This window comes from Chrysoperla carnea, chromosome 2 (genome assembly GCF_905475395.1).
Source record: "Chrysoperla carnea chromosome 2, inChrCarn1.1, whole genome shotgun sequence".
Lineage (NCBI taxonomy): Eukaryota > Metazoa > Arthropoda > Insecta > Neuroptera > Chrysopidae > Chrysoperla > Chrysoperla carnea.
In genome coordinates, this window is record NC_058338.1 from 219,287 (window position 1) to 233,984 (window position 14,698).

Genomic DNA, 14,698 nt, shown 5'->3' on the forward strand with positions numbered 1-14,698 from the left:
ATTTATTTATTTATTAATTAATTATTAATTACATTAAATACAAATATAATAATTTTTATTAAATTATCTTCTGGTGTTGTTTAATAAAATAAATTTTAAAGATTCAAGTTATTGTATTGGATTTAAATATTTGTATTGAATATAAGTTCCAAGGGAAATAGTAGTACCTGATATGCTAAGTAAGTGTTTTCACCCTAAAAACCTTATTCTTTTTTCTGGTATTAATTAGTATAAAACTATTTGTTCGTTTCATTTAATTTACATAGCGAATTATTTGCACCTTATGTGCAAATAAAAAAGAAAATGAAAATCTTTTTATGAAAACCTTAGTGTACTAACCTGGCATTATATTCTCCTAATACAAATCGAAGAAAATTGAAGTAATTTTGGCCAAAAAATAAAAAATGGGAAAAAATCATTCAATTTTTAAACAAAATTTCCCATTTTCACGAATTTTCCGGAAATTTTTCATCGATGTTATTTGAAAAATTATTCGAAGCAAGAGCTGCAGGAGATGCTCAAAATTTTCGTCCTTTTTGCTCTAGGACCAACCGTTTTCGAGATATAGCTAATTTTACATTTAAATTTCTCACTTTTTAAATACTAATTCAGTCATTAATTATTAAATTTTCCTACATTTTTGTCAGGAGAATATTATTTTAGAAAATTTAATTTGAAAATTTTAATTTTGGTTGAATAAGTATTTCAAAAGTGATATGTGAAAATGGAAAATTGGCTATACCTTAAGAACGGTTGGTTTTAGGGCATGGGTATAGGTACAGGGTGGCTACGAGTACGAGTTACGGTAACTATGAGGAGGTCACTTGAGTATTTATCAGTGTTGGTTGTCTTGAATTATAAAAATGGAAGCTAAGTAAAAAAGAGGTTATATTGTAATTACATAAAGATGAACATGGATGTAATAAATAGACTAAAAGGTATAAAATAAAATAAATAATTAATATAAATGTGTTGTAATCATTATTTTGGTATATATTTTTATTTTTTAAAATATCAAAACAATTGTTTGTTTATGTTTTACTGAGAAATACCTACAAATATAAATATCAAATGTTGTTGTTTATTAATTAATTATAATTAATAATGATAATAATTAATGATTAGTTTCTAGTAGCAGCGTATACATTCATTAAATTAATTCAATAATAATTAATTTAATTTTAATTAAATTAAGTAATCAAATAATAATTATTATTTTAAGAAGTAAATAAGAGTAGATAAATAAAATAAATAAATAGTAATGGAAGTAATATAATAAAAAGAGAGAGAGTAAATATAAAAATAATAATTAAATGTCGATAATTAAAACTAAGTTTAAATTATCATCAGTCTGTCATCTGCCAGCAGTCATTATTATCAGTCTAAATATTATTAAAATTAATAATAATAGTAAATAATTAATTAATTTTATTATCTTAAACTTATTTACTTCTTGTTGATGTTAATAATAAGTTATTGTTAATGTTAATATTAATATTAATGTTCTGTTCTAAACATAGGAAGACTTTATTTTACTTTAATTAATAATTATTCATCAAATTGAGTGTGATTCATCCATTTAGTATAAGAAACGGTACAGTACGGTACCGTACGGTACGTATTTAGTATATTCATCCATCTGAGATGATTAACATATTTTTTATGGAATTTTATTGATTTCTATATCGAGTGTGAAGTGTTCAAAACTATTTGATAGAAGAAGGAAGAGGAGGAGGACACCCTGTATATAATTGTGTGTTATGTTTATTTGTAATAAAGTACTTAAGAGTAGTTATATTAATTTATCTTATACCGTTTTGTTTTGATGAATCTTAGATAGATAGATGGCATGGCATGGCAGTGTAGTAATAATTAAATTGATAATTTTATAAATTAATAAATGCAAATTAATTAAATGAATATTAAGAACAGTAACAATAATATAATATCAATAAACAATAACTAGTAATATTAATAATAATTAAATCATTTAAATTGGAATGAAATGATAACAATTAATTAATAATAATAATTAATTGTTGTTTTGGCACCTCTTACATACAAACATTCATTCAAACAAACATACATAACATACATACATATTAAATTAATTTTAAAATAATAATAATAATAATAAAACAATTAATATTAGTATTTAGTTGGATTTACATACATACAATAAATATTATTTATTAATATCAATCAATCAATCAATCAATATTATTTATTAAATCAGATCTGTTTATTTTTTATTATTTTTGAATATTATTTAAATTAAAATAATCACAAAACATTTTATTTTATTAAATAAAATAAATATTATTATAGTAGTTATAAATAATTAATAATGAGAGAGTATTTTATTATAAATATTTAAGACCATAAGAACCATAGAGTGGTATATTTGTATTTTTTTTTCAATATTGACCTTTGTATTGGAATTTGCTCTAAACGGTCAAAGTAATAGCGCTATAATGACATAACTTGTTCAATAGATTACAGCATTTATCTATTTTTAAAACATAAAAAGTTTGATAGCGTGAGTTCATTCTTTTTACAATTGGACCACTTTGGTTTTCATGACCTTAATTATTATGATGATAAAATTAATAAATAATATTAATTAATTAATTAATTATATAGTGAGTGTGAGTATGAATGAAAGATAATATTAATAAAAGTTTTATTATAATGAACTTTTAGTTATTTCCACAAGTCAACTTTTCTTTTTTTTTTTAAATCAAGTTTCAATAAGCACATAACCAAATTAAAAATCTCACCCTGTATAATATTTAATACTTAATACTATTATATTTATATGCAACCAACTAAACACATAAATTTAATTTTAAATAGGAACAACAAATAAATTTATTATAATTTTAATTGAACACAAATTAATAAATATTATTGTAATTGAATTGAATTGGAATGTTTATTATTAATAAGTAATTAAATTATTTGAATTGTAATTAATATTAATATTAATATTAATTATGTGTGACTAGAATTAATTAATTAATTATTTAATTTTATTTATAATAGATTTAGTAGAATATCATCCATCGAATTATAATTAATAAATTTAAAATTGATTTGAATCTATTCTATTGAATTTTAATAGTAATCAACTAAATCTATTTTTAAATAAATATTAAATTTAGTTATTAATCAATCAAATAATTAATTAATGTATTCAAATATACAGGTCAGGTCTGTACGCATCAATTATAATTATATATAATTCAAAAGTGTGGTCCAAACTTTTGTTATAAATATGATATCCAATCACTATTTTTCAATAAAAATAAATTTATTCTACAAAGTACAGAAAAAAACTTGTCCAAAACTTTGAACACACAGTTTGATGAGCTCTACACCGCGTTGTACATTGAACGAGGACTAAACTGATTTAAGATATGTTTTGAGACAACGCAAGGTTAAAAAGAAGCGTGCATTCGTCGATGTTGTCACAATCAAATGTCAAAATTGTAGAGCAGTGTCAGTATGATCAGACTAGCACTGTATTTTTATTGTAACAAGATCTTCAGATATATAAATTAAATTGTTCCATCTTGTTTGTATAAAAGACATTTATAACATTCTAAATCTATATTCGTCTGTTCATCCACCTTCACAGTCTTATAGGGACACTCTGTATATAAATTAAATTATATTATAAATATAAATATTAATTAATTAATTAATATTGATATATAATTACAATTCAAACATTTTAATATTAATATTATTGTTGTTGTAATAATTTAATTTAATTTGTGTATTAAAATTGTATATTTATTAAATCCTAAACTTATAAATCAAATCAAATCAAATCAAATGAAATCAATTAAATTATTATCATTATATAATTATTAATTAATAATTATTTATAATGAATGAATGACTTGTTGTTTGTTGTAGTATTTAATTAAAAATAATAAAACACGCACATTACATTTTAAAAGAATAATAAAAATAATATCTTACAGTTATAATTAAAATAATAAACGAGTATTTATAAATCAATGTAATGTAATGTATTATTGTTTTGTTTTGTTTTGTATTGTTTGTTGCTTTTATTTATTTTAATTAAAAATAATACTGATAGATAAAAAAGTAATAGAATTTAAAGAGTTTTAGAGTTGATAAAAGTAACCATAATAATAATAATAATAATATTAAAAATAATAAACAAAATGAAGCGTAATCAGTAATATCTAATTAATTATTAATTTTAATTAATATAAGAGTTAATTAAGTACAAAAGTTATTTTATTTTATTATTTTTATCAAACACTAAAATTATATTGAATCAATCATTTTAAAAACCTTTTAAGTCATATCTTTTTTAATTTCAACTAGTTTTTTAAGGAGTAGCTCAAAGTTCTTTTAAAATATTTTAAAAGTTTTATTATGAGTATTATATTTTGTTATTCTTCAACTACTTTTAAGAAACCAATTTTAGTTAAAAAAAAAGCATCTTGGAAAACAATTTGACTGAATAAATTTTTGAAATGACCACCAATTCAATTAAATGTAAACAAACAAACAAACAAACAAACAATACAAATACACAAAACTAATTAATTATGTTGTGTAGCTGTTAATTATTGTAATTGTATATTAAATGATAGTACAGAATGAGAAGGGGTAGGAGGAAGGAAAATTACAATTAAACTATTTATTAAAGATGTTCTCTTATCTTGATAATGTTATAAAATTGTTTAATTATTAAATAGAATACAAATTTAATAATTTTTTTTTATCCAACTGAGCAACACAAAGGAATGGTAATGTATATGTGTTTGTGTTCCTATGTGGCACACTAGAAGGGAAACGTGTCAACCGATTTTGATACTTCTAATGTCAATCGCTTTCTCTTAACATTACAAGTGTTACTAAAGATATGGCAGTAATTAAAATATAATATGGCATCCAACAGACGCCATATTATAAAAAATAAATAATGCATTGTGTGTTTCTTATTTCTTAACGTAGTTATACTCTTCTTCATCCTCCCCCCTGCACCACCATTCAATTGTAAATTGTATTAAGTAATAAAAATAAAATAAAAAATAGTTTTTTGATAGACAAATACGATAAAAAAATGAATAAAAAAAACTGTACCTTGTCCTAATCACAATCCAATCAATATCTTATTAATTATTAATAATTATTATGTTCTTGACTTGTTGTTGTTGTTGTTGTTGTTTAGAGAGCAGAACTTAGAACTGTTGAGCTTCTAGTTGTAGTAAAGTAAAGTAAGTAGAGCTTGTTCCTTCCTTTTTAGTAGTAGCTCAACAGAATCAAATCAACTTAAAAACACTGTTTAATGTTTAATGTTAATGTAATAAATGTTACTTAACTTACTTTTTATTTTGACTTTTTTATTTATTATTCTTTAGCAGTGGTAACTCCATCTACACCAGGTGTAGGTGTAGGTGTAGGTGTAGCTGTACTTGGTGATTCTGTTGCTCCAGCACCTACAACGTCTGACACCGTTTTCACTTTAATTTCATTTGTGTTATCATTATTGGTAGTACTGGTAGTGGTACCATCACCATTTTTAGTATTAACAGTGGTGTCATCTCCATTTGTTGTTTTTAAATCAGTAACACCATTCTTAGGGTTAGTTTTAGTGGTATCATTTGCATCATCAACAAGTAATTCTTCTTTGTTACCATTCTTTTCAAGACCATTCGCACCATTTGATTTAACTTCAGTAGTATTTTCAGTCTTTTGTTCAGTCTTTTCACATTCTTTTGACTTTGATTCAGACTTTGTATCTGTATCTTTATTTGTTGAACCATTTTCTTTAACTTGTTTATTTTCATCAGGAACTTGTTCATCAGTCTGTTTTGTATCTTTATCTTTATCTTTATCTTCTTGTATTGGCTTTGTATCATCTTCTTCACTTTTTTTATTAATTTTAGTTTCAGTCTCATTATCATCTTTAATTCCAGCTTCAGTCTTGTTCACATCATTATTATCATTAGTAATAGTTTTAGTTGTAGTATCTTCTGTTGTTTTGTTATCAGTCTCTTGTTTATCATTACTGGTAGTGGTTGTTTTTTCATCAGATTTCGTTTCTTTTTCTTCTTTAAGTTTTTCGATTTTCTTTTCAACGTTGCTATCATCACCATCACCATTCATTTCAACGCATTCAGCTTTAACTTGTTCAGTATTTGTTGTATCAGGCTTGTCAACAACAGTAGTTTCATCATCAACTTTCATCTTCTTAATAGTACTTTCATCAACACTTTCTTTGACAGTAACAGTAGTAGCTGCTTCATTATTTGTTTCATTTTTGTTTTCAGTAACTGTAGAAGGAGCAACAACTTGATTACAACTTTTAACTTCATCATCATTGGTAGTACTAGTACTAGTACTCTCAGTACTTTTAACTTGTTCTTTTTCTTGTTCTTGTTCTTGTTCTTGTACTTTAACTTCACTTCCTGCAGTAGTAGAAGCAGCATCATCAGTAGAATCAGTATCCATAGCAGTAGCATCAGTAGTTACTTTAGCAGCACTAGATGCTGTAACTTCTTTTCCTTTTTCATCTTCTTTCACTGTACTTACTACTTTTTCTTCGACTTTTACATCTTTTTCTTGATTCGTAGTAACTTGTTCTTTATCAATTTCCGCTTGACTTGCAACATCAGCATTACTAACTTTGATTGCAACTTGTGTACCTTTTGATTCTGTTGTTTTCTTTTCAGATGTTGTAGAAACTTCTGTGAAATCAATATATTATTATTCAATTCAACTGAACAATCATACAACTGAAATTTACAAAATTTAAAAAACCTTACACCAATTTTTTGGCTACGGAACCCTAAATTCACATTTGAAACATATTTTAAAACACTATTAATTAAAAAGCTTTTTTCCTTTATAGTCTTTTGGAGTACGGAATTCTAAAGTTGCACTTGAAACATAGCTAAGAGCACTCTCCGTTAAATTATCTTTTAAACAAAACAAAAAAAAATAAATCGGTTTATCCGCTATGTGTATGTGTCTGCTTGTCTGTGGTATCGTAGCGCCTAAACAGATGAACCGATTTTAATTCTTTTATTTTGCTTGAAAGATAATTGAATGGAAAGTGTCCTTAGACAGGTTTCAAGTTGGAATTTGAGGGGTATTTTTAAAATTAAGTAAATTTCACTTGTTTATTTACGTATTAAAAAGAAGATAAGATAAATAAAATTGATTATTGATCTGTTTCTGTACCTGTACTTGTATTTGTATTCATAGTTTTTTCAGTTGATGGTTCAGTAGTTACAGTTGCAGCTGCTGCTTCATCATCTACTTCCATAGTTTCAACTGTAGCTGGTGCTGCAACTGTAGTTGTATCTGTAGTAGTACTTGAAGCTACTTCTGAAGTAGCTTCTTCTGTTGTATTCTTCTCTTTAATAATTTCATCATTTGTTTTCTTTTCATCATTCTTCTCTTCTTGTTTCTTGTCACTAGCACTAGCACTAGCATTAGGTGTTGTTGATGATGATGTTTGTTCTTCTTCAACACCTTCCATAGCCTCCACCTCACTAGTTGTTGTTGTTGTTGTTTCTTCTGGTTTAACTTCAACATCATCAGTTTTAGTTTCATTATTCACTACCACTGGTGCTGATGCTGGTGCTGGTGCTGATGTTGTAGATTCAACTTTATCTTGTTCTTTTGTTTTACTATCATCTACAACTTCACCAGATGTAGCTGCTGCAGCTGCTACTTTATCATTAGTTTCTTCTGTTTTAGCAATTTTAGATGGTGGCTGTGAACATGTGTACATAATACATATTATTTAATTACCAGAAGGTTATCTTAATTTTATCAACTAAATGATTCAAATGATAGTTCAAGGTCCAAAAGATCTGACAGACAAACAAATCAAGTACTAAAAGGAAGTAAACTGTCCATTTTGTGAGTAATAAAATCGATCGTGATGAGGTTTTTTTGTATTCGATTCGTGAGAGTGTTTACAGCCTTTGTGAACAAAAATGATGACGATCAAATGAAAAACTGTCAATTAATTAACGATGAAAATAAGTCTAATTTTGTTATGCGCCGATTTTTGGGGCCGTTGAACTTGATGCAAATGACCCCGAAGGGCAGTAAACACATTGTCTCTTGAAGTTTACGAGAATACGTGACATATTTCGTCCTTGGACGTCTTCTTTTTGTCCACCCTGGTGTATCAAATATGTACTTCGAAAGGCATAATCGTAGAGATATTAATATTTAACGGCCTCGAAAACCCTCGAGTAATGAGTTTTGACGAAATTTTTTACATATTCTAGTAAAACTCTTATAGACGAGGAGTATACTACCCGCCTTAGACACTTAAGTTCCTCGAAGATTCTTTTCATTTAATAAAAAATCCCCGAGACTGAATCCACCGAAATTTACTTGACAGTCTTTCATTTGTTCATAAACTTTGTAGATGCCCTAACAAATCTCATTTGAATCTGTCATCTGTTTACTGCTCAGTGCTGACAGAGAGTTGATCGTAGATTAGTTTTTGGTGGTTAATTTTAGAATTAGATATGATATGTATGAAAGTTATTTACATAAATTGTTATTTATTTAAACAATTATGTACTTTTATTTTCATTTAATTAATTTAGCATACTTAAAATCCCTCTGGATAACACATCATATTCTTGTTATCCAGATCTACTAGTATGCATACAAAGCGCTTTAATGTTTAAACTTAACGATACAACACTGTTCTTCACTGTTTATTGATAGCCCTTCTCAACAAATAAATAGTTCTGGAGTCCGTCATAATAAAACTGAACTTATACAGTTTAACGATAGGTACAATGTGAACTAGGTGTGCCATGGTTTATTTTGGCATATCTAGTTCATAAAAAATAAAATAAATAAATTAAAATTAAACTAAATTAAATATAAATAATAATAATAATAATAATAATAATAAATTTATTTAAAATACAAACAAAATAAATAATAAAAAGTTAAGAAGTAAGTTAAGTAAGCACCTCTGTTGTTTCATTTTGTATTTCTTCATCAGCATCAGCAGCTAATTTACGTTTAGCTGATACATCTGAATCAGTTGCAGCTGCAGCTGTAGCTTGTACTTCATTTACTTCATTTAATGGCAACTCTTTGAATGACTTAACAATTGGAAATAGTTTTTTATGTTCATCTTGGATTGGAGTGTTACCTTCACGATGTACTAATACTGCATTAACACCAGCTTCTGAAGCAGCTTTAGCTTCTATAAATAAATAATAATAATAACAATAACAAATATAAATATAATTTAATTAATAATTTATTTATTTATTTACAATACCTTCAACAGAATCAGTTAAAAAAACAATAGATTCTGGTTTACAATCTAATTTGGTAGCAATCTTTTGATAACTAGTTGCATCTGTTTTACTTCCAACAAGAGTTTGATCAAAGTGTGTGTTGATATGTGATGTTAGATCACCAGCTGAACTCCATGAAAATAATAACTTTTGAGATTCAATACTGCCAGTTGAATAAACACAAACTTTACGTTTGTAACGACCAGACGATGATGACCAAGATTCTAATGCTAATGCAACATCTTCAAATACACTAAACATAACAAACAAACAAACAAACAAATTTATAATATATTTATTTGATAATAATCAAACAAAAAAGGGCTACCGTAAATGAGTCTCTAGCACCTACACTAAGAGTGTTCTGTGCTCTCCTTCAAAACGACCTGTCATCGGATTGGAGATTTCGAACCCGAACATTCTGAATCTAACACTCTGCAGATGTCTGTAAGTGCAAGTAACATGTATGGAGATTTCAGTCGAATGGCCTACCTATGGTTATACACAGTTTGACCTGAAGGCCCAGCATCTTGCTATGAGAATGACAGGCTCAAATAAAGTCTGCTATTTCATTTCCTATAACATTGACTTACTGTTAATATATTTACTTACTGTCCTTTTAATTGCCCTTTTGTATAACCATGTTCGTAGACTAAACCTTGAATGGTTTTGATGGGTGTGGATGAGACGTCCTCTTTTGTTTTAGCCACAATGTACTCCACAAACTTATCCAATTGTACATCTTTGTCACCATCTTTAGGTAAATCTGCACTTTCTTCACGTAACTTCTTTAATAATTCAATGACGGCTTCTTTGTCCCAGTTCTCTGATAGATATGTCTTTACGTTCTCGCACACGTATGGGAAGAGTGTTTCCTTTAAATTCAACAAAACAAACAATTAACTAAATTAACAACAAATTCAAATTCAATTGATTAATACATTTAAATTAAATATCTAAAAGGACAATTTTATTTATTAATTGTTTATTAGGGTGTAAACATTTCTTAAATCAAAGTCCACCTCTCAGGGGTGTACCTAACCTTCTTTTTTGGGGGAAATTGCGAGTTTTAATTACTTTTTTTACAAATTACAAAAAAAACTATGTACCAATTAAATAAAAAAATCAATTAAAAGTTGTATCTTTTGGTTTTTTGTTTTTTTCTTCGACTTTCTAACTTAAAAATTGATCAGAAAAAAAATTACATCAGAAAAATTGACCGTAAGGGCGCAACTTAGAAAAAAACTTTGGTGTCCATTTTCTCCAAAACTATTAAAAAAAAAAAGTGTGTTGATTTTTTTAAGTCAACTTCAACTAGTACTTTTGTAAAACAATCTAGTTAATACTTGCGAAAATTTCTGAATTTTTCGCCAATCAAATGAAAAATAAACAATCTTGTAAACCGTTACAAGTAGAACCAAATCACAGGTTAGGTTAATTTTTTATAAGGGGTAACTTTTCCATTCAACTTTTGTTCTATCTATAACGGTTTACAAGATGGATACTTTTTCATTTGATTGAATAAGCAAAAAAATTCCATTTTAAAATTCGCATGTCTCTGCTGACTTTGAAGCTAGAAGTCAATTACCCCCACAAAAAAGATAGTTAAGTATGCCCTTGAGGGGTCGATTTTTGTCTAAAACCCAATGAACAACCAATAAGATAAATAAAATTTCAAAGATAGATTAATTTTTTCTTTTTAGTTATATTGTACTAGCTCTAGTACTAGTACAATATGAACATAGTTGTAACAAAAAGTTTTATAAATGTATAAGCAAACATCTATTGTTAATTGTGAGGTCAGTTCAGGTCAGGTAAGATAAGGATTCAAATATCAAATTATAATAAATACACCATTGATCAGTGATCACACATCAGGACCAGAACCAACACCAGAGCCAGGTGTATCACAACAACAAATGAGATCAATATCCATTATTCGAACCAACAACTAGAGTATGCAAAAACTATTTATTTTGTTATAAAAAATATCGTGTGACGAACAAAACGAAAAAAATTATTAAAATATGGCCTCAACGAAAATTGTAGAATTTGATGAGAGGTCTTAATGTTTTGACATTAGATTGGATCGATGTCCTAGTTCTTCAGGTTGTTTTACTAGTCAAGTTAGATTCTAAAAAGTAAGAGATAGAATAACACTTTAAATGAGAAAGTTGATCTTCATACAAAAAACAACAATTTTCATCAAAGTCTTCTTTTCGAAAATAGTCAGATTTCGACAGAAATTTGACATATAAATATGTCATTATAGTATTTATCAGAAGAAAACACGTTAACAAGGACACGTTTTCAAGGGCAATAGAGAAAATTCACATGTAATAAATCTAAGTACATCGTCTAAATAAACTTGAAGTGTATTTTCTTTCGATTAAATGATTAATGACATATTTTTAAGTCACGTTTTTTCCGAATGATAATGTTTAAGGTATTTTAAACAAGGATAGTTGGTTTTTTTTGAGGATTAACTTTTACATTTAAATTATTATTCTATATTTTACTGTTTATGATCTAAATTAAGAAGAACATATAAATTAAAATGCTTGTTGTTGTACACTCTGTACTTTGTGCATTGTGTAGTGCAGTACTTACCATTAAGCACTAGCTACAGGTCATGAACACGATGATGATCACAAGGTCATATAGGTAAGTCTAACTATATTACATCTGTACATCTGTATTAATATCAGATCAGATCAAATCAAATCACATAAAATAATAACTACAAAAAGTACATTTTATGTCACAAGTCACAACGAATTTATACTAAAATGTGAGTTTTATGTGACACAGAGAGTACGTTAAACTACATACATATTATTAGTAAAATAAATAAGCCGACGCGACACGACAAGGTGCATGCGAAAAGTTAAGAAACGACAATGATTTTATTAAAACTTATGTTAATAGATAGCACCCCAATAAAAAAACATTGAACTAAGTTAACCTAATCATAAGATAAGAAGGTTATAGAGCCCTAACAGCATATATAGCCCAAATATTTATAGAATACTTATTTTGATTTAAAATTGTCAACTAGTAAGTGATATTTTTTATCATAATATACGACCAAATTTATTTAAAATTTTATAAACATTTTTAATTGTATTGAATTAAGAAACAACAACCATTATGATTAAAACTAACAGCTAACTTCTGTAACTGTAATTGTATATAGCAGCAGTAGCAGTAACACAAACTGTATCTTTTGTAAATTAAAATGGCTCGTCTATCAAATAACACGAATTTTATCATGTATTTTAAAAAGTTTAACATTTTTTACCCGAAATTCCACTTTTTGGCACAAAAACGAGAAAATATAAATGATTATCACCCAAACTAAGAATTACATTTTTACAAAGGTACAGGTACAGCAGGTATATATTGTAGACCAGACTGTTCAGTGTACAATGTACAGTGTACAGTGTACAGTGTGTTTAATGTGTATTCATCTTATAAGTTTTATAGAGTAGAGTTTAATTTGATAGAATGTGAAATTTATTTTATAATTTTATAAATATTATTATTTAATTAATAGTACTGATTCTGAATGAATAACAACAAATGATTAACAGACAGGACAGTAGACAGTAGCAACAACATAAACTGTATCTAAGTATTGTAAATTAATATAAAACTTAAATAAATTATATTACAATATCTGGATGACCGAGCTTCGCTCGGTTATTCGCCAATAGATGTCAGCAAGAGTCATATTTTTCACTTTAGACTACTCAAACGCCTCCTTTTTGTTATGTTATAATTTGCATTGTATTTCATTAACTACGTTATACACCAATAGATGTCTGATGAATTTTTCATGAAAAGACGGATAAAACAACATTTCTGATAAATGAAACCTAGCTAGATCGACTTATCGCCCCAAAAAACCCCTACATACTCATTTTCATGAAAATCGTTGGAGCCATTTCCAAGATCGTTGATATATATATATATATATACAAGAATTGCTCGTTTAAATATATAAGATTTACATATCAAACTTAATTAAATTATTAATTATTAATAATAAGTATTGTGAATGAATATTATAAATTAATTATTATTATTTATAAATAAATACTTGATTTGATTTGTTTTTAATTAAATTTTATTTTAAAATGTATGAATATTGAGATCACAACAATTTATTTATTTAAAATTGTTATGTACGATTTATTCATTTTAAATATTTTATTTAGCATACATTTTTTATTTAAATCAAAACCAATGATGGTACATTACTTACCAACCATCACCATGGTATGGTATGGTAGGACCAACCATTGATAATGAAATGGAATCAGTTATTATTTATAATTAATAAAATAATAACTATCTACCATTTGTATGCAATCTTAATGCAATCAAATGCATTCTAACTTATTTAATTAAAATAATAAATTGAAATCTTATTATTATTATTATAATAAAAATATAATTATGAGGCCATCATACTTCATCAACCCTCAAAGGACCACCATCATCATTTCATTTCATCTTTGTATATTCTTCAGTTCATGTAAATTATCTAAATTTCATCTTAAATTCAACTTAAATTAAATGTACATACAAAATAGTTGTAAACTTAATTACAAAACATAAATAAATTCAATTGAATTTAATTTAAAATTTATAAAAATAAATGATGATCGCAGACATTTTGATGTTAAATTTAAAACAAGAACATGGAAACATGGGAACATGAACATGGACCTACCTTAATGAAAGACAGAGCTGTAGTCGTTCCAGCCACATCAATTAAAATCACTTGTGAGTTTTTTAACTGTTCATCGAATTCAACTCGCGACATTTCTTCAACAACACTTTCTTTACAAACCATTCTTTATATTAAAATTACTTTCTTTTATTTTTGAGTTTATTGAGTCTGATTTCTGTTTCAGCTGAACACGTCTCTCTTGTGGTTGTGTGATAGCCGTTGCAGAAAATCGAATGCCGGTTCCGGTAATACCAAGACACAACTGTATAAAAGCCTGTTAGGTGTCCTTTATGTTTTTAGTTGAGGGAATATTTTTGATTGGTTTATACCCAACTTTATTACTTTAATGGACCAATCACAAGGCTCGTACTGAAATATATTTAAAAAAAAAAACATATTTAAAGGAATTACATCTACAAAATCTTTAGCTCTACACAGTAATATTTACTATTATTATAAATTTGCATTGCAAAATGGGTGCAGATTGCAGACTAATGCAGACTGCAAATAACATATGTGATCGCTGATCATGAATCATGTGTACATTGCAAATAACGAACTTTTTTTATTTACAAGTAATTTTTTTAAAATTTGTTTCAACTGCTTAAATTTTTTTCTTTAT

General features: G+C 26.6%; 1 protein-coding gene across 2 annotated transcripts; it reads right to left on the minus strand.

The window, feature by feature from the left end:
• Nucleotides 1–4,600: 4,600 nt before the first annotated feature.
• LOC123292105 (enolase-phosphatase E1) lies at nucleotides 4,601–14,326 on the minus strand. Of its 2 annotated transcripts, none has more exons than XM_044872641.1 (6): nucleotides 14,077–14,326; nucleotides 9,951–10,213; nucleotides 9,320–9,591; nucleotides 9,003–9,241; nucleotides 7,240–7,771; nucleotides 4,601–6,737 (listed from the first exon to the last, which is right to left on the minus strand). In XM_044872641.1, exons 1-6 carry the CDS (start codon nucleotides 14,197–14,199, stop codon nucleotides 5,398–5,400), a joined length of 2,769 nt encoding a protein of 922 aa, XP_044728576.1. In that variant the 5' UTR covers nucleotides 14,200–14,326; the 3' UTR covers nucleotides 4,601–5,397. The 2 variants fall into 2 exon arrangements, with proteins under 2 accessions (XP_044728576.1, XP_044728575.1); XM_044872640.1 differs by having other exon boundaries at nucleotides 7,234–7,771.
• Between the last annotated feature and the right edge of the window lie 372 nt (nucleotides 14,327–14,698).

Excerpts from the sequence above, each read along its gene's own strand:
- LOC123292105 (XM_044872640.1), bottom strand. The coding sequence starts at position 14,199 with ATGGTTTGTAAAGAAAGTGTTGTTGAAGAAATGTCGCGAGTTGAATTC. Across the intron at positions 7,772-9,002 it reads TACAAAATGAAACAACAGAG|CCACCATCTAAAATTGCTAA; the intron begins GTGCTTACTTAA and ends ACATGTTCACAG. Across the intron at positions 6,738-7,233 it reads GAATACAAATACAAGTACAG|AAGTTTCTACAACATCTGAA; the intron begins GTACAGAAACAG and ends TTGATTTCACAG.